Below are 21,373 nucleotides of genomic sequence, written 5' to 3'. Positions count from 1 at the left end.
TATTTCCACGATATTTTTAGAAAAATAATATCCAAGTAATTTTCGCAGGCAAAATATTCAAAAAACAATAAACGCATTAATGCAAAAATCAGTTTTACTTCCTTTTTCGATTCCGCGATTGTAATGAAATCGTATAATGAGAAAAAATAATAAAATCGTTTTATTATTAATTAATAATTTTCTTATTGTACTTAATTAATTAAGAAAATATTAAATATTAAAAAATACAGTATTTTTAAAGTTAAAATAAGATTAAACTAGCGAATACCAAAAGCAAAGTGATGTAGAGATATAATGCGCTTGTATATTGATGGCGTAATACACGTAACTGAGAAGCGAACGAAAAGAACCGAGTCGAATTAATTAAGTCGGAAAAAAGAAAATGTGCATTATAATCGAGAAAATGCGAATATTGTATTAATCTTTATTGATGTTAAATCTGTCTTATAATATCATGACGACTCCTGTAAATCGGGTTATCCGATAAGAATAAAATACAATACCAATATAGCCATACCGTTGAAAAAATTCGCTTATTTTTGCTCACCTCGAGTTTTGCTTAGTAGAAATGGATAAAAAGTGCGCAAAATACGTACGGAAATAAGGTATTACAGCACCACCTGTATTGGACGACCACCTGTCTAAAAGACCACTTTTTGAAGGAACCGTGGGTGGTCGCCATAGACAGGTTTTACTGTATATATATATATTTATTTATTTATTTTTATTTGCATTAATAGTAAACAAAAAGCAACAAATTTATTAATGACTGTTATGAGATATCAATTTAAATAATTTATTTCTATTTAAATATTTTATCTTCTGCTTACAACAATGTTTCTTGAATATTTTATAATTATGTTTTAACTTATAAAACATTTTCTCAGCTTGGTTTAGGATGTTCAAATGATCCTGTTGTTAAGGAAATAAAATCGATTTTTTTAGCATTTCATATTCATAATAATTAAAAGATCTTTTCTTACAAAATATTTTATTTCTCATAGAAAGCACATACCTTAGTATGTGCTTTCTATGATGTGACTAATTAAATAGATTAATTCTAGTTGGTTTCAATTTCTTTTAATTAATAAGGATTTCCATCACAAACAAATAGATAAAGTTTTAATTAAATTTAAAAATAGTAAATATTAATGGAAGTAGGTAAATGTGAAGATAAAAATATTAGGTTGTTCTGAAAGTAAGTTCATTTTTTTTACCACTAGACGGATTAGTCGTATTTTTCCCGCTATTTTCATTCTAAACCGTATTATCATTATATATTTTGACAGCTAGCATTTTAAGGCTTATTTGTAAAAAATTTTGTTTGATTTTGTGCAATTGTTTATTTTTTGTGTTCCATCAAATATGGAAGATCAAAAGCAGCATTTTCGGCATATTTTGCTCTTTTATGACCGAAAAGGTAAGAATGCTGTTCAAGTGAGAAAAAAATTATGTGATGTGTATGGAGATGATGCATTAACAGAACGACAGTGCCAAAACTGGTTTACAAAATTTCGTTCTGGCAATTTCAATATTGAAGATGCACCACGTTCTGGATGGCCAATTGAAGCCAACGAAAACAAAATAAACAGTTCAATATGACAAATTTAATCTCTTAGTGATTTCACGTGTTGTTATTCGGCAGTTTTCTTCAATCAGTACCTTTATGATTACTTGAAACAAATTGGTTTTGTTTCAAAGCTTGATATATGGGTTCCACATGTTCTTAAAGAGAGATGCTCTCTTTGGTGGGATTTTAAGGAAATTTTGTTTTGGAGCTTTTACCAGACAATTTAACAATTGATTCGAAAGTGTACTGCCATTGAGTAAACAAATTGACTAATATCATCAAACAAAAAAGGCGGCAAGAATTGATCAACAAAATAGGTGTAATGTTTTACCACAATCATGTCAAATTTCATACAAGTTTGGTAACTGGTCAGAAACTGTTATAACTTAGATGGGATGTGCTATCATGCCAACCATATTCTCCAGATCGAGCATACTCAGATTATTACTTGTTCTGGTCTACACAAATTTTTTTTAACTGTAAGACATTTACTTGAAATGACAATGTCAAAAATCACTTGGATCAGTTTTTTGTAAGCAATGATCGAAACTTTTATGAATGTGAAATCATGCTACTACCAGAAACAATAACAGGTATTTGACCAAAATGGTTGATATATAATTCAATAAAATATTTATTTATTATAAAAATATTGTTTTTTTCCACAGAAAAAAAAACAAACTTACTTTTCTCTTTACATCATATAAGCATTTTAACATTGTGTTTAACATTTACTATTGGGTTGTTTGAAAAGTATTTGTATAAATAACACAGCATCCACAAAGTGTTTTAATTACCCTATTAGAAAAGTTATATGATTTGTTAGTCAGCTCTTAATTTATTAATTATCATCAAGTTATACTAACATATTCTTAAATAAAACTTCAAAAGTTCTATAAGAATAATTACGCTTAAAAATTAATTTTTGTTATTCTTCATGTCAGTAATTCAATGCTGAATTTTGCAGTTTCTTGTTCTGTCTGGCTCTGTTATGAGCAACCTGCAATCCACAAGATCCTAATATATGAGCCCTAGGGCTCATGTAATGTAATTTTATTTTTCTGTTTTCTGCAACTTTAATTAAGCTGATATTTGCATTGAACATTCAAACTAAATGCAATCAGTGAAAAGATGAGAATAAACTACATGTTATTAGTTTGCATGTCGTTAGTATATATTATTTTAGTATCTAGTATACAGGCAGTTATGGTGTGTGTTGGTACTCAGTAGAATTCATCTATTTTTGCACTAGACAAACTACTGGCTTTTAATGATATTTTACATATGCAAGATTTATTTTCCAATTTGTTATGTGCATGTAAGTAAATTTTTCTTTTAACTGAGTTCATTCTAGACAGGGTTTACTGTATTGAAAAATAATCAATATAATTACTTGATTTTTCATATCCATTTTTTCTTCAATAACAGTGAAGCAACTACCAAAATTTCCATATGTCTTCACTTTTATCTACTTCCATTAAACACTTATGTGATGCACACTGTTTCAACTTTTTTACCATGTACATGTACAAAATACAACTCACTTGGAGAAGAAGCAGTTCTAAATATGTAAGTTTTTTTCAATGAAGAAAAATAGAAAATTCTATAGAATGGAATGTTCTAGCAATTGTGTTCTGTTTTAGACAGGTTTTACTGTATTTTAAATATGGATTGTGATGTTTATAAAAAGGTGTAGGTTATTTTAAGAAATGGTAACTTTTTTAAAATTATAATTGAAACAGGATTATCACGCTTCTGTCTTCATAGAAGTTCCTTAAAAATGTACTTAAATCGTTTTCTGATTTTTAAAGTACTTAATTTTTGTAAAAATTTTTAAAAAGTCACATGTCTATAACCAAATAAGATTGAATTTAGTCTCCTACAGTTTTGTCATATTAAGCCTAAAAATTTATTTAAATTTAAATGTTAGAAGACTTATTATACAGCCTTGCACTTTCAGCTAGAATTGATGATACTAACAAAGAATTAGTATTTCTTGGGGAAAGGCATTGTAATTAATGTTGGGTAATCTTGTGAAATAAAAATGTTCTTCTAAACACTATATAAATAAAGAAAGAACTAGTTCAGATTCATTTCATACAAGTATTATTTGGCATCACAGATTATTTGGTATGAAATTAATTCCTACCAAGTTTGTTATTATTAGATCTTTTTCTAACCTTGATTTAGTCAAGAATAAGAAAGTCCAATAGAAAGGAAACCAAATAGATCTTACATCATCTCTTTTTAAAGTATAGTGATAATGGTCTTGTTTATTATAATATAGGAAGCATATTTAAATTAAGTTGTTAAAATTCAGAATTAGAATATCAGAAAGACAAAGAAAAATAAAATTAACACTACTACAGCTGAAGAGAGATTAAATTATCCCATCAAGCAGAGTGATTAAGTTAATGCTACTGGATTAAAATAGGATTTCATTTAGAATTGTTGATAATTGCTAATAAAGATCCAATGAGATAAATTATTATAATTAATATTGAAAATTTAAGAGTCATTTTAATATTATTTTAATTATTGTAACAGCCTTATTTGTAATTTATGAGGATAGAGTTGTTTGCTAATTTAATCTAATTTAATTTACTATCAAAGGCACTGTCAGGACTTTAAAAGAAAATAAAATGTTTATGAAGACATTATTTAACAATAAAATAAACTTTTATTGAAATTTCTATCCTTAAAATGAAAGTTGGCTTTTTCTATGATGTATAGAATAAAAATTAGATTCTGTGACAAGAATGTCTGAATTAAAATTAAAAAATTACAATGTTAATATATTGATTTTTCCATACAGATTGCTCTTAAAATCAAATATTTTAATTTGAATTTATATAAAGGTATATGAAAGAAAAACTGTAATACTTGAAACAATTTAAATTTTTAAAAGTTAATAAATGTCATTTCTGCTGTAAAATTAAAGTAGATTTAGGAACAATGATGTCAAAGTAACAGCTTATCTCTAGAAATAATCCTTAAAAATAAATATAACTGATCAAATTCAAATGCAGACGAATGCTATGTAAAGATTAAAAATATTGATCTTCAAAGCACTCTATAAAGTAATGTATAACTAAGTTTGTTTCTTTGTATGCTACTATAGCTTCAAATAATTATTTTGTTGAATTTTGCATTGGAGTATTTTAAAAATTTATATATGATTGCCTAGCACCCAATACTTTTACTGTAACTTTCACATTGTCCTCTTATAATATTTATAGTAATTTCAGTGATATCAAGCAAAGAGAAAAGTTAAATTACATTTTATTTTCATGAAAATTCATTCTTTGTTTGTTGTTTTCAGTGGATGTTTTAGATGTAAATGCTGATTTACAAGAAAGAATGGGCCAGAGAGCTTTTCCTAAAATCAGAACATTCAAAGTACCTACCAAGGGAGGATATAGTAAGTTGAATTCTTTTCAATGATTAAATAGTTGGAGCAATAATTCAAGATTTATTGTGCATGTCCATTATAAAATTAAAACGTTTCTGTTAAATTGAAACATTTCATTATTTTTTATTTCTGCCTTTAAAAATAAATCCTTTCAAATTCAATATTATAGTAAAATCAAATATGAAAATGATATATTATTATATTCAAATTCTAAGTTTCAACTATAATTCTGTTATTTTTTCATGTACTGCAAGTCCTCACTTAACATAAGTACAGTACAGTACAGTACATCTGTAATGAAACAATATTTTTTCTCAACATCATCATCATCATCATTATAAATGATCATAAACATTAATTAAAATTGATTTTATGAGATGGAAAATAAATGTTGGAAATTGCAAAAACAATCCAATAAGAATAACAATAATCAAATTCTTTTATTAAAATATAACTAGTATAATTTATATTATACTTTTTGCCTTTCTCAAATAATGTTAACCTATATCCACATCAAAACCACACAAGACATCATTTAATGTTGAAATAAACATGTCATGTTTCGATTTACCATTTTAAATTTATATTTTACCCTCTATACTTGGAATCATTATTTGTTTGTTTTTTAACTGAAAGCTGTAATAATCACCTAATACCTTGCAAACACTTTGCAAACATTTATTCTTCATTAATCATCCCTACTCATTTCCAGTGATGAGGAGTTAGCCTCTCACCCACCAGTATGACCACTGATTTCCAATATATATTTAAGAAAATTACTTTACTGGTCACTGAAACTTCTAAATATAACATTTATTTCAATGAATACAAGTAATATTCCACAGAAATTTAAGCTAATTGATGTTAAAATTGGTTTTGTTATACATCAAACTTTTCAAGAACATATTAAATACATACAAGTCTAGCTTAAAGTCATTAACTATAGAAAAATAAAATTTATTTGTTGTTTGTTTAATTATTACTTAAAAATTATTAATAATTGAACATTTTTAAGTTCCTGAATTTATATACAGTGGAACTTGGTTAAGTTGAATCAGTGAGAGAAAAAAATTCTGACTTAGTTAAAAGTTTTGAGTTATGGAGGATTGGCAAAAAATCAAGGTTTTGTGCATTGGTTTATTAGTGACCTATAATAAACTATTCATATTATATTTTTGTGGGTTTTATTACTTAGAATTATTGTAAATGTGAGAAATTTGAAAACACTTAACCTTTACTAAACAATGAGGAGTGAACAGATTGACTATTCAGTTGTTTTAAATTGTGATATTTTGAGCCTAGAATCGATCTGTTTTTTAATTTTTTTATCATAAACACATCACTCTTTACAATTGTTATATTTTTTAAATTTTTCTGCAAACGTTTATAGTCCAATTCTATTGAAATTTTCATAAATTTTTTAAAATTAGTTTGTCAAAAATCCATTTTTTTATTTATTATATCAGTAATCAAATAAAACAAAGTTAAAAAAAATTCTACCTTTGAGTTTAATGTTGTTTATTGTGATAAATCTTGAATTACATTTATTGTTTATGTGGATTACAAAATTAAAATGTTTCTGTTAAATTGAAACATTTCATTATTTTTTATTTCTGCCTTTAAAAATAAATCCTTTTATTATGTTTTGTGCATTTAAATCATTATCTTTCAATGCTCAATTTTTAATTGTTTTTGAAATCTTTAAAAATAGCAGGTTCAAATGGTAGTTAGAGTATCTAGGTTATACACACAATCTGGAAAGCACCATTCTGCCTGACACAATGTTTAATTTTAGTCATCTATGGTTCCCTCACTTCATAGAAAGTTTCCAATTAGTATATTTGATAGATGAATGTTAATTATTTTATTTAATTGAAAATACTGTATCAAAACCCCATTTAAGTTAAACAGTTTGATTTAACATGTAATATGATATGATATTAAATTAGGGTTAGAAAATGGCTTTGGTTTTTGTTAAGCAGTATAAAAGATCAGAGTAACTTGAAATTGCATTTATTCAAACTCACTAGTCAATTTCATTGGGCAATTAAGAAAAGATAATCTATATTTTATAAATGTACATTAATATTGTTACAGTGCTGCTTTAGAATAAATTCAGTTATCAATTGGTATAATTTGTAGTTTAACAATATTAGTTGTTAAAATTATCAAAATATATTTTTCATCAGATTTTTTTAAACCTATTTTCAAAGTAAAAGGAGTTAATCAAAATGTCAAAAACATACTCTTATCAATAATAATTATAGTACTAGAATAAATTATCCAAATTATATGTTTGGCAGGAAAGACTACTGAACCCCTATTTATATAAATACATAACTACAGGTAATACAAGAACACTATAAATGTGATTGAAGAAGAATGTTAATAAAAAAAAAAGTATGACATTTCTACTTAATGAAATGTATTTCAAATTAGTGAGGCAAGATTTTTTGGTCCTTAGAGTAACTAAACAAAACAAGATACACAGATCAATTAAAGATTTTAATAAACAAAACAGTGTCTTTATTTCTCTTGAACCTCTTAGTAAATATAAATAAACAATGTATTAAAAGCATTATGATGTAATGTAGAGAGTAATCTAAATTCATTATTAATGACAAAAATTTTTTTTTAAATTTTCAGTTAATGGTTTTCAAATTGGGAGTGTTTGCTTCCTTAGTTGGACATGCAAGCTCTTCTAGGAGGCAGAAAAAATTATTATTATTACTGTTATTTTTCAGTATAATTCCTGTACATATTCAATATTCTATCCATTAGTTCTCAAACAGTATAGCATTAACGTTTTCTTCTAAATTAAATTTGATTTTGATGACGTTTTTCATTAACATTATTACATTTATGTATAAATGGACGTGTGTGTGCCTATATTTCACTCAACAGCCAAAACTACACATCGCACATGAATGGTGTTTGTGTGTGGTAGTAGCCCCAAGTCTCCCATCGTGCACCATGGTGGTTGTGTCTCGATAGCTATAAGGGTGCGGGAGATATGGGGCTGAAAGTGGTTGACTTCAAAAATGTGTAACAATGGAAGTGTTAACAATGGAAATGTTGAGTAACAAAGGAAGTGTTAAGAGAAAGCGGCATGCAAGATTTACAGGCGCAAATGCTGTTTTTTTTCGTTTTGCGGGAAATCGAACATATTTTTAGACCCATGTAAAAATTCTCTAATTAGTCTGGAAACGGGGGGACCTAATTCTTGCATTCTGTTTAAACAGGTAAGATTGGCTATAATGTAATCTTAACCTTAATCTTAAATGTTTTGGAATAGTCGAGGACCGTTATGTGTGAGTAGTGGGAATGGCTTTTGGAGACAAGTGAAGTACATGCTTCAGTTGATTTTTCATAAGTAAAAGTGTACAAATAACAGAAAAAAGTGAAAAGTAAAAATATACAAAACAATGCCAAAGCGTAAGAAAGAATTTTTGCAGTCTCGAATCATATCTCAAAGGCAAAAAATGGCATGGAGAAATGAAACCACAGAAGAAAGAAGTACAGCTAACATTGCTACGAGAAAATTATCAATGAAACAGAAATAATCAGACAGAAGAGCAACTTGAAAATTATAGGGAAACACATCGAATCAGAGAGAAAGTATGTCGAGGAAAAGAAACGGTCTTTTATATATATAAAAAAACTATATTACATATAAATGTACGAACAAATAAAAAGGAAATAAACACTTCTTTAAAAAGCTTGCAAATCACTAATTTAAATATATAAAACTTTTATGTTCATTTACATAGTAGAAATCCTACAAAAACAATTTATCATTAACAATAATAAAACAACAAATCGTGTTTCCTAGCATTGAATCTTTAATTCAACTGTTTTAATTATAAGTTTGTTTTTAGATATTATTTAATAACACTTAATTTTTATATTATAGAAGCACAAGTTCGACTTTTCCTGCCTCCTGGTTTAGAAGATGACGAAGCATTGTTATATCCACTTGTTGTTCATGTGTAAGTATAGACTGTCTGTAATAGTGTATAGTTGTTGTGACTTAATGATTGTTAAATACAATAAAAAGCAAGCAGGCATTAAAGATTCAGTACTGAAAGAAATAATAATTGATTATATCAGTATCTGGCAAAATAGTTTATAAACAATCTGTAATTGTGTTATTCCTCATAAAGACTAAATACTTTTTATGAAAGATAACACAATTACTTTTGTTTCTTTGGAATTGTATCTATCAGCTGACAAGAAAATCACAGCTATTATGTTGATAGCATCTGCTGCATGCTCAGGGTTTGATTCATTAAACATAGAAGATATTAGAAAAGGCTAAACATCCAAAGCCATTTCCACAGAGTTAATCTCCAATAGGAACATTTGTACAGTACCTGTTTGACAAAGTTTGACTAAGATTACAATCACTGCAGAGCCCTCCATCCACAGACATGACTAATCAACTTTGTGAAGCTTCAGATTTTGTAAGAGCCAACACAGCATTTGAAGTTTTTGTTTAAAGTCAGCCTGCAAAAAGCAATATCTGACAATATGTAAAGTTTCAAAATATCCCCAAATAAATGTTATCAAACCAGAGTCCAAGAAGTTTTAGCCTAATAAAACTTTTATTGACATAAATTTAATACAGTCTTGATTAGTTGACCTTAGATCTTAATAAAAATAGTCCTGTGATATATGTTTTATAGAACATACTGAGATTACATCAGTCCTTTTCAATATAAGAACTACAAGGAGCTAAAATTAGTACCATTAGCAACACAAATTTTTGTTACCATCCTGTATATACATCACTAATTGGAAAGAAAATCTAACATTGTAAATTACTGGATGCTTATTAAGTTTATAGTGCTACTCAACAGTAAAAACCAGAGGGATTATATATAGTCATTGTTGCTGCTCAGGTCTCTCAAGGTCTTTTTCTGAGTTACTCACCTGGTCACTTTTTATTAAGGTTTAAAAACTTTCCATTTTGTCACCTGCATGTTCACAAACCTGATAAAGGGGTTTTTCCTTGCAATGATCATCCTATGTAATTCCAGCATCAAACATGGCTTGTTGGACAGAAAGGAATTGACTGCAGTTGAGGCCATGGAGTGTCCTAGTGGCATCTGATTATTTCTTAATTCATAGCAAATAGATATTCCTACGGGAAAACATATCTGGAAGCCATGTGGTTATATAAAATCAGTCTCCCTGGCCTCCATTGAGACTTAATCTCTGAATGAGCTTTATTTTCCTCTAGATGATAATTTTGACAGTTATGAAATACCAAGTATTCAACAGGCTACACAATTGCTTCCTGGCTAGAGAATGGAGCAGTTGGCATTCCTTTAAATACTCTTCCGAATTCTGTAAGAAGTCAGAAACTTTAAACTCGAGGCAATGCTGGTTGACTATGATATGGAAGCTTTCACACCAATTTTTAATCATAAATAAATTATACATTCTTATACAATTTTATTAGTATATATTGATTACTTTTTATTAATGAATAAAACTAATAGAATAATAATATACAACTACTTCTACAGATTACTGAAAATTATTTATTCATATAAAAAATATTTTCAGTTTTGCTAGAGCCAGTCTATTCTATAACCTGTTCCTTTTTGGAACAGCTTATAGAATATTTTTTATAGAGCCATCATTAGCAAATTTAAAATCTTAATCTTTTTGATTGAGATTTTAAATTTGCTAATGATGGCTCTATAAAAAATTTTTTTGTTCTACTGAAACCGAAGCAGCTGTTATTTATTATTATTATTATTTTATTAATATGGTTCCAAGTTTCATAAACTTCAACAAATATACTAATACTTAATAAACTTATCAATATTTATCAATGAATAAGAATTTAATGTAAAATTTTGAATTATATTAGATATGGTGGTCCAGGCAGCCAACTAGTATCAGAAAAATTTTATGTACATTGGGGAACTTATCTAGCAAGTAGAAAGAATTATATATATGCATGGATAGATGGAAGAGGAAGCGGATTTCAGGGTGACAAGATGGAGCATGAATTATTTAGACGTTTTGGCACAGTAGAAGTTGAAGATCAAATAGAAATAACAAGGTTCATGTTATATAAAATTTTCTATTAATATATTAATAGTAGTTATAATAGTTATATAGAAAACCAAGCTCAAATTAATTATTTTAATAATCAAAGGAAAAAGCTAGATTTATTACTGGGCTTTAAATTGTAATCTGGTATTAAATTTAATTAGCCAAGTTGATCTTTAATTAGCCTTTAGTCAAAATTACAGCCCAGTAATGAATCTGACTTTATCCTTAATAAGCACAAAATAAATGTTCTTAATTAAATTTGTAAAGAAAAGTAATGTATGAAATTTATTTTTTGAAATGTTTTAGGTATTTAAGAGATAATTTGCCATTTATAAATCCATCTCATATTGCTATTTGGGGTTGGTCTTATGGTGGTTATGTAGCAGCTACTGCATTAGCTGATGAAAATACAGTATTTAAATGTGCAATATCTGTAGCTCCAGTTACAAGTTGGCAGTATTATGGTAAGAAATGAAAGATATTTACATATTATTATTTAATTCTTTGAAAATTTTAATGTCTATATTTAATTTTGTTTTAATTGGAATGTTTAGATTTTTCTGTTTTTAGACATTTTATTTTCAAAAGTTAATTTACAAATATAAAAAAAAAATATTGTAAATTTTTTGTAATATGATAAATATCTAAAAAGTTGAACATGCAGAATCATTCTGAAACTTTTTCCTTTTAAACAATATGTTGAATGATTGTAGATCACTGATTCCCAACATAATGAAGTTGCTTGTCAATGGAGCATTATATAAAATATACACTAAAACACAAATTTAATTTAATTTCATTATTAAAGATTAATTCTTTCTTTAATGTGAAATGTGTTTGTCTGTTTTGAACTAATTTTCAATGCTTAGTTTAAGCTTCAATGGTAATTGGAAGTTGTTACTACCGAATCTTGTAGTAACATAACTTCCAATGCTTTTATATTATAACTTGCTCTTTTAAAGAATAGTTGTAATTTTGTAATGTATATATTAATTTATTTACTTATTTATAATTTAAATTATATATTTAAGTATATGTTTTTTATATTATACTAGCTGTTACCTGCGGCTTTGCTCGCCAGGATTTTGCAATTTGATAGAAATAGCCCTCTCTCAGTACTTCACTAAGATTCTCAATCATTAGTTGCTGCTAATTTGGTAAAATTACTGATTTTCGTTTGTTTCAAACTATCGACTGCTAATGCATCTAAATTCAAGTTTCAAATGTTATGGGATCCCGAGATATGATAAATCTGAGTTTAATTTTTTTTCGAAACATAAATGACGTTATATGTAAATATATAAAAAACATAAATAAATTTATAAATTTATAAATACTTACAGAAAAATAGAGTTTCAGTTACCCCAGAACCTCTTTGTAAACCACATTTGCAGTACAGCCTTTCAGGGCTAAGATGGCCAGACTATTTGCAGAGCTTACTCTGGAACATGCAACATAGAACTGTCCATGAGAAGAAACAGTCTTCACTCAAGTCGATGCAGGCCATTTTCAGTGACTGTCCTTGTGATTTATTAATAGTCATGGCAAAACACACCTTGAGAGGGAACTGTGTTATCTTAAATTCGAACGGGTATTCTTGGGATAAAAACTCTCTCTCCCCGAGCACATCCAGTGATCACTGTAACTTCTACAATGTTCTTATGCAAAGCTTTTACTTGTAGTCTTGTACCATTGCATAATTTTGATGGATTAAGATTTCTTAATAACATTACTGGTGCTCTGACTTTAAGAATGAGTTTATGTGATGGCAGACCAGGAGGATTCAGAATATTAAGAAATTCTATCGGATAGTGGACAGCATCGTCCGTTTGGATCACTGAATCAAAAGACCTGTATTCAAGATCTTGAGCTTCGAAGGCCTTTAATAGAATATAATTGATTGCAGCTGCTTTATTGTTTCTTGGAGTTAAGATAGCACTCTCGCCCAACTATTCTGTGGGCTTCTTTTTGATGTTACTTATATCAGGATATATTTTAGAAGTTAGCTCTGATAAGGAGGTAACTATTGTACCCAAATCTGAAGGGATTGTGATTTTACCTTCCAGTGAAGGGTAATTTCCATCTCCTATTTTTAGTAGCACTTCAGCGAAAAGCCCAGCGGATGTATTACCACTTAAATGCACTCTCATATTGTATTGGAGTGCAAGTTTCCGGATATGTGGCCACAAATATGAAGTCTTTAAGCATGCTTTTACTTCATCTGCCCATGTACCCCTAGGTATGACGGGTAACGTTTGCCGAAAATCTCCAGCTAACAGCACATCAAGCTATTGTTTTCTCTTATGTCTTTTAATGTTCTACTGAGAGCTTCGAATCTGCTCTTATGGGCCATTGTGCATTCATCCCAAACTATTAGTTTACAGTCTTTCAAAACTTGTGCCATGTTACTCTGTTTTGAAATATTACAGATAGGTTCTGATCAGCACTGCATCAAGTTCAAGGGCAGTTTGAACACAGAGTGAACCTTTCTACCTCCTTCCAGCAATGTTGCAGCAATGCCTGAAGAAGCAACAGCCAATGCTATCTGGCGATCTTTTCTCACTCAGGACAAAAATGTCTTACCGGCGCTGCCAGGAGCGTCTAAGGAAAATGTTTGACCAGTGCCTTTTTTGATGCTTTCTAAAATTTGGCTATAAACGTGAGACTGTTCGTCATTTAACAAATTTTCATTAGTAGTTACAATCTGTACTAAAATATTTGAGTCATAGCTCATCTCTCGGAGATAGTCTGTATTTTGTAACACTTCATTACATCTTGATGGCTGAGGTAAACCATACTGTTGTAAGCATTGGCCTCCTAAAGACAGCACTGTATCTTCAAGATACACCAAGCATTTATTGTATACTTCATTTAAAATTAGATGAACATCTCTATGTTGTAACTCTAACTTCACTTTGTGCTGTATATCTTCCGAAAGGGTATCTTTATATTTCTCCCAAAGATTTGAAGCATCTGACAATTGACAAAACATCAACATTACTGCAAAAAGTTCACATAATCTAAACAGAGATTCACAAAGCGCAGCTTCTATCATAATTGCATCCCAGTGCCTTTCGTCTTCTAGCAAGCCTAGAACCTTACATGCAGACTGGTATGTGGGTTGAATTGTACCATTAACCGTTTTCAATTCTATGAAAGATGTAGGGCCTCGGATTTCATGTAGTAAAAGGCGAAGATAATAACACTCAGTATTATTAGGGTGGATGGTATATACCCTGCCTAAAGTCTGATCTTTTTTTACTCCCGGCCAGCCATCGACGTCATTACCATGTTTTCTTCTCTCAAATCTGTTATTTTTCCATACATAGAAAGAGGGAACTTCAACATAAAGAAGTGTTTTTGCAAAATTATCGGTTTTGCATAAGTCAAAAAATGCTGTAAGCGTAGTTTTTACTGGATTGTTAACAATATTTGTTAAGTGATTGGCGTCGTTTGGGTTAAAATAGACTCGCTGGCTATTTTCCAAATGCACAGTGAGATGAAAAACTGGAGGGAACTTCTCATGGATGGGTAAAGCCAGAATTCTCCATACAGCCTCGGAGCTGCTGATGTATCGCCCACTTTCATATAGTTCGACTTCGTCCTTTTCATTTTTAAGACTAAATGTTGCTTGATCACTCCCTTTGTTGACATATTTACATATGTATTTTATAGATTTTACAGAGTTACAGTACTCCATGTTAATATGAGCACCGAAAGTACGTGAGAGCACAGGGTTATATGGCACTACCCAACGGTTATCAAGGGTCACACCATTGATTTCAACAGTGAAACCACCATCTCCTGGGGCTCTTCGTCGATACTTTGGGCATCCGTCTTCTCCTGTTTGAGTTTCTTGAAAGAGAGGTTGAGGAAACTTCTTAGTGCAGCTACCTTCTTTCATACAGGGTAATCTGTTATTTAAATTACCGCAAGGCCCGTTTATCATATTGCCTTTTATAATTTCATGAAGGAGAGGATCTTTCGCAGGGTCTGGTATCTCTGCACAAATAATACTATCTAATTTATCTGGAGAAATACATTGCTGTAGCCACAACAAAATGTGTAAATGAGACAAACCACGCTTTTGCTATTCAACAAAATATATAAAACAAATTTCCCTTTGTTAGCAGTCATTAATGACTTAACTTTTAAGTGAAATACCCTAGCAATGATATCATGATGATCATGAGGCTTTTGTCCAGATAGTAATGCATTTTTAATATCATTCCATGAAGGATAACATGTAAATGTAGTGAATAAATCAGGACGACCATAATAGCAGACGTATGTCATGGCATCTTGAGTCTTTTCATGCATATATCATGGTGACCCAGTGAAAGATGACAGAAACACTACCATCTGACCAAGCTGAGCGACATCGGTATCTTGTATTCCTATAGCATCTCTGAGATGTATGTAACTATCGACTTGGAGTTGTGCCTGGTTGTTTCTGATAAAATTTAATCGCTCTGTCTCAATTTTTGCATACATATCAACTAAGTATTGACTGAAGAGAGATCGACAATATAATAAATGGTTGATTTCTGTTTGTCTGGTCATGATGCGGTAAGAATAAAAGTTCATTGCAGAAACGGTTTTTTGAAGAGGTAACTTTGTTTTCGGGTCAATGTGGGAGATGTCAATGGAGTAACCATTAACCATCCTCACCTCAACAGAAAAGTATCGGGTATTGCAATGCATTGTATGAACGATGAACTTCACTAATACGTTGTAATTTGTTGTCATGACTTTGTAATACAATATCTCGTTTTTCAAACTGCTGTCCAACTATGACCAGAGCTACTTTGCTTGCCGTCAGTGCATTAAAATGTCCTCTATGAGCATTGGCTGGTTTCCTATCAGCATGAATTACAACTAAGTTTTTACAATTGTGAGGTACTTTTTCAAGAGCAGTTTTTAAATCTTTTAAGTATGGGTTATAGTAGTGCAACATCACCTGTAATTGTTTTATCAGACTCTTTTCACATCAGAGAAGATGCTGCATCTTAAACTTGTCTCTCTCTCATCCTCTCCAACAAAATAAATTTGTAAGAATTGAGGGGTTTTTTGAGGTAAAGGTTGGAGACTACCAATTAAGTGATACACCTGACCCTGCACTTTGAAAATAGGCATAAATCTGTCTTCTATAACTTGTTTTGCTCCAAAAGAAGTCATTTGGAAGCAAGCATTATATTTCCTAATGCAGTCCATAAAATGAATGTGCTCAGGATGCAGGCCCATGAGCAAACTATTGAGCGGCTCAGGTAGAGGCAAAAAAGCTGGAAGCTGCACTTTACCGGCACTACAGCACATACCAGGTGCTTCTTTAAACTTGAGGGCATTACAGTGTATGCATTTATGACTCATAGTGCCCAGGGATACTAATTTATCGGTTTCATAAGCTATCTTTGGGTCATATTTCATCCTGGAAAAAGTTTTAATCTTCCATGGAAGCAATTGCCTTTCCGTTTGTTTTCCTTGATTTTTATGCTCATGTCTACGAATGACTGCTCTGTGAACCTCTGGATGACTTTGCTGGTAATGTGCTGCTGCTACTCTATGAACCTCGGGATTATTTTTTTTGTATTTAGCTGCTGCTGTTCTGTTAACTTCTGGATTCTTTTGTTGGTATTTAGTAGCAGCTTGTAAGAGCTTTTTTTCTAATTGTGTTCATAAATCTAGCACGGCATTTTTTAGTACGTTTCTCAAAGCTGGGTATTCTATCAGAGTTAACTGAATTAAAAATGGATGTTGACAATTCATCTTCATAAGGCAAATAAACATCAAAATGTCCATGAGACAGGTCTTGCATAGAATTAAAATGCAGTCGCTTCATGGGGTTTCCTTCTATACCAATTTCTCATACAGCTCGCCATTGTAGTAAACTTCGAAAGTTAACAGAAATATTTGTACCACTGCTACTAACTCGCATAAACCTCCATAAGTATGAAATTGTGACATATTATTGAAGTATTCGACAGAACTGCTATAATTATATCCATCACTGTCGAAAAATCATCCCAGTGACTCATCACGTAAGCCACTATTTCTGCACATACTTCTCTGGCCATCACTTGAGTGTCATACAAAACAAATGATATTGCTCTAAAGAGGCAAGCTCCATCGCTTATAATTGGAACAATGGTGTGGGGCGTCATAACACCATTTATATTTATTATTTCAACAACCATAGTTATTATGTAATTTATAACAATCTGAATATATAAAATTATTGCATTAAACATACTCCTTATTACTGAGAATCTTCTAATTCAATCGAACGTTTTCAATCTGACCAATTTTCTAGAACATTTGCAATCATTCTATAATCGAACAAATATGTAGTAACAAATTTGAATTTAAAATGGTTCGAACATTTGGTTAAAAATTCGTAATACGTAAATATTGTACATTTGGAAATTAAGTTATTACCACCAGAAACAAAAGATTGCATCTAAAATAGTACAGTAGAAGCCATTTTTCCTGTTAAGCCTTAATGCTCTCCCTCTCCCTTGCGGGGGAATTTTGAAAAATTCCTTCTTAGTGTGTGTTTTCGTGACGTACCCTAACTGTGTACCAAATTTCACCTCTTTAGGTTCAGCGGTTTGCTCTGGGCAATGATGAATCAGTGAGTCAGTCAGTCAGGACAAGCAATTTTATATATTTAGATTAAAGATGTGAAGGTCATGACACTAATAGATGTATTGAAGATTGTTAGCTAAAAAAGATTAGGAAATAATAAAATGTAAAATGCAAATGTAAATTTAAATGGTAAAACATAAAACACTGTTGGCATCTGTAATGACCTACAATAAAATGTTAGGAAGTAAGTAAAGTCAAATTTTTATTATATAACATGGTATAATCTTAATTTTTGTCTGAAAAAGTAAAATTATAGAAAACAGAGTCTAACTTCTTTATTACAATTATCAGAATAAAATATGAATATAGATTAGCAATCAATTTTGAGTATTTGTCTTTAGAGATTAATTAATGAATAAAATGATTGTCTTTTAAAAATTATTTGAGTACTTAAAGCAACAAAAAGCAAACCAAATGAACATTATTGATGAGTTTCTACTGTCCTGTTTCAGTAATGCATTAAAATCAATAACAATACAAATTTAAAAAGAATGAAGTAATCAACAAATAAATAATTTATTTTTTGATTTCTGATATTAATTCAAATCATCATTATGACATTGCTTTTATTGTTCAATTTTACTATAAACTTTAAGTCATAATGTAATAAATTTTTCCTCTTTTTTTGTAGTAATTAAAATAAAATAATTATATAAATTTCTAACAAAAAAATGAATGGTGAAATTGATTATTTCTCAAGAAATTTTTGTTTTAGTATTTTGTTAAAATTTAATTTGACCTATAATGTCTTTTAAGCAATTAGCCATTTTCTGATAACTTTATCATTAAAAAACACTCTGAACACTCTCACAGTGTAAACCAGTGTTTTTCAACCTGTGGGTCGCGACCCCCAGGTGGGTCGCAAAGCCATACACGGGGGTCGTGGGTAAAAGAAAAAGACAAGTGTTTTTAGGTCCTACACTACAATAAAAAAACTACAATTTCAGTGAGAAGGCTGTGCCTGTTTATTTTACAGTACAATTAGTTTTTTGATCGATATTTAAATCTCAACAGAAAAAAAATTAAATACTGTAAAAGAAAATCACTGACATAGTTTTAATATGGCCATGGGGGTCGCCAGAATTTTTTAACTTGTAAAGGGGTCGCGTATTCAAGAAGATTGAAAAACACTGGTCTAAACTATCATCTTAATTACTAAAACATAAAATTCCTCACCTGTACCAGCAAAATAACAGAAAAAAAAATTAACATTTTTTCCTATTTTATAGGCCATTATTAGGAATCATAACATTCAAATTCAGAAAACATTCCAACATGCAAATTTTAATTTGCATGTTGGAATGTTAAATTCAATGGAATGTTAAAAATTAAATTCAAAATAATTGACACAACTCATGACAGATAATGTCATATCATATGTAAAACTAACATAATTCCAGTCACAACCCTACCAATCACAAATTAATAACTGTACAATATCCTAGATGAGTAAAACACGGGTTTACATCATACTGGCAGAAAACGAGAGTTTAGAAAATAAAACAGCTTATGTAAGGTACACCAGTAGAAACCCGGCACAATGGCTGTACAAATATCACTCTGATGCCTGGAACTATCAAAGTAACAGTGTTAACTTGTTATAATAGTGCCAAGGATAGGTGAATGTGGTGGAACAAGGCTAGAGTAATCAGAAGTATCGAGTCACTCATGTATGCAGCAAGAATCAAAACAAATTGAGATTTATAGGCAGAAGATTAAGGATTCATGCTTAAATGCAAAATATACAGAGATTCTTCCCATAGCAAAGAAGTTTATTATATGTAATTCCAGGAAGAGTATCCAGTCTCAATAAATTGATTGGGCCTCACACATACTGTATGGTTATTAATTTTTTTATTGGTAGGGTAGTGTCTGCAGTTAATATCATATTATACATAAAACTAATATATCTGTCAAGAGTTACATCAACTATTTTGAATTTTATTTTGTATGTTGGAATGTTTTCTGAATTTGAATGTTTTAATTACCAACAACAACCTAGGAATAGGCTGAAAATGTCAGATTTTTTGTGATTTTTCTGGTACTGTTGTGGAATTTTATCTCTCTGAATCTCACAAACTAATAATTAGGCATTTCACAAAATTTTTTTGGAAATTTCTGTAATTTAATAAAGTGATAATTATTAGTGTTGCAACGAATAGTATATTCGGCCTCAGGCTGAATACAGAATATTCAGCCAGGAGCATGGCCGAATAGCTGAATATTCGGCCAAACTATTCAGCTTGATTAATGCACATATGAAAATTGGTGCGCAAACTGCATTATGGCAAGGACCCTGCTCTCTATTGGCCCGCTGTCACTACGCTTCGCCAATCGCGTTAATTCTTGACAGTTGTGGCGTACAGACAAGAGCGTCATGGCAGTATGTGATAAATGATGATATCAAATGTGGATAACAATGAAATGACCTACATGTGTAAATAACGGAAAAAGAACACAGAAGGACTGCGAAGTGAAAATGTGAAAATAAATATGAAATTGAGAATTGATAACATAATCGAACAAGTTGAGGCAGCTTATTGGCACGAAATTTGCGGCCGTCAATGCCAAACATTTGTTGTGATAGACTTCGGAGAGCTAAATGCTTGTAATAAAAGTCACTTAGCGTGCACGGGCAAAAGCCTGGGGTCGTTCAGGATACCAAGCTGTCTCGAATCTGTGAAATCATAACTGTGACTTATACCGATGTCCTATCTGTCTCTTTTCTCCGTTATCACCAGGCTATGAGTCATGTAATTGTAAAATGGGAAATCTACAACGGAAAAGTGATTAATAGAAAGTATCTTGAGCACGTATTATGATGTATGCATAGGCATATGTGGACTAGAGCGATAGAGGAAAGAGAAAGGTAAGAGCAAAGACGAGTGCTTAAAAAGAAGGATAGATAGGGTTGGACCCTCAGATATGCAACGATTCTCGAACAAATTGGTGTGTAGGTGTGCTGATCTTTGTAATTATAAATAGTGAATACATGTGACTAATATTATTTTCTTTTTTATTTTGTGCATGTTATGAGTTATAAATAAATATAAAAACAACACTAACCCGATAACATTAAATCTAAATACCAAAATGATTAATTTACTGTGTTTTTGTTATTTCTTACTCCCGTTTTTAGATATTTGGTATTCGACCGAATAACGAAAAATAGGCTGAATACCAAATAGTAACCGATTATTCGTTACATCACTAATAATTATCTGTGTGGATATTCATAAACAGAGTTAGCTTAATGGTAACTTGCTTCAAGGCAAAACCAATTTTTACCACCATAATAATTGCCAATTGAGAGCACTTATACTTCACTGCTCTTGTATGAACTATTACTAACAACTTTAATGTAAATTTACTGAATTTGGCTTATTATTTTTATTTATTTTCTTCCACTTTTGAACATTTTTGACAAATTACTTTGCCATCTCATCCATTGAGCCAATTTTTAGTTTTTCATTTTATAGAATTTTATAAAATAGAAATGTTATAAATTTTTTTTTCAAATATGCAAACAAAAAGTTTCATTTAGGGGATTACTTAATACTGTATTTGTTAACATGGAAATATTTATCTTAATTATAGTAATTGAATAAGTGAGAAAAATTTTTAAAATTTTATGAATTTTTAAAATAATTAACTTTTCTGATTTTCAGTTAAGAAAA

The 21,373-nt window shown here is 30.1% G+C and overlaps 3 protein-coding genes across 6 annotated transcripts in view; 1 reads left to right on the top strand and 2 right to left on the bottom strand.

Moving 5' to 3' along the window:
- LOC111625970 (dipeptidyl peptidase 4-like) overlaps positions 1 to 21,373 on the top strand; it is a 251,743-nt gene that overhangs the window by 186,804 nt on the left and 43,566 nt on the right. For all 4 annotated transcript variants that reach the window (XM_023369230.1, XM_023369229.1, XM_023369231.1 and 1 more), the window contains 4 exons: positions 4,893 to 4,991; positions 8,896 to 8,971; positions 10,864 to 11,058; positions 11,358 to 11,515. In XM_023369230.1, coding sequence (XP_023224998.1) covers positions 4,893 to 4,991; positions 8,896 to 8,971; positions 10,864 to 11,058; positions 11,358 to 11,515 — 528 coding nt within the window. The remainder of the gene's footprint in view (positions 1 to 4,892; positions 4,992 to 8,895; positions 8,972 to 10,863; positions 11,059 to 11,357; positions 11,516 to 21,373) is intronic.
- Positions 13,536 to 15,397, bottom strand: LOC111625971. The gene has a single exon (XM_023369233.1). The coding sequence runs from the start codon at positions 14,998 to 15,000 to the stop codon at positions 13,615 to 13,617; it is 1,386 nt and encodes a 461-aa protein (XP_023225001.1). The 5' UTR covers positions 15,001 to 15,397; the 3' UTR covers positions 13,536 to 13,614.
- Positions 15,796 to 16,720, bottom strand: LOC111625972. The gene has a single exon (XM_023369234.1). It carries the CDS (start codon positions 16,476 to 16,478, stop codon positions 16,026 to 16,028), a length of 453 nt encoding a protein of 150 aa, XP_023225002.1. The 5' UTR covers positions 16,479 to 16,720; the 3' UTR covers positions 15,796 to 16,025.

This window comes from Centruroides sculpturatus, unplaced genomic scaffold (genome assembly GCF_000671375.1).
Source record: "Centruroides sculpturatus isolate CEXI.00-Female unplaced genomic scaffold, Cexi_2.0 scaffold63, whole genome shotgun sequence".
In the NCBI taxonomy this organism is placed as follows: Eukaryota; Metazoa; Arthropoda; class Arachnida; order Scorpiones; family Buthidae; genus Centruroides; species Centruroides sculpturatus.
The sequence above is the reverse complement of the archived record's forward strand: the minus strand, read 5'-3'. Positions and strand labels throughout refer to the sequence as shown.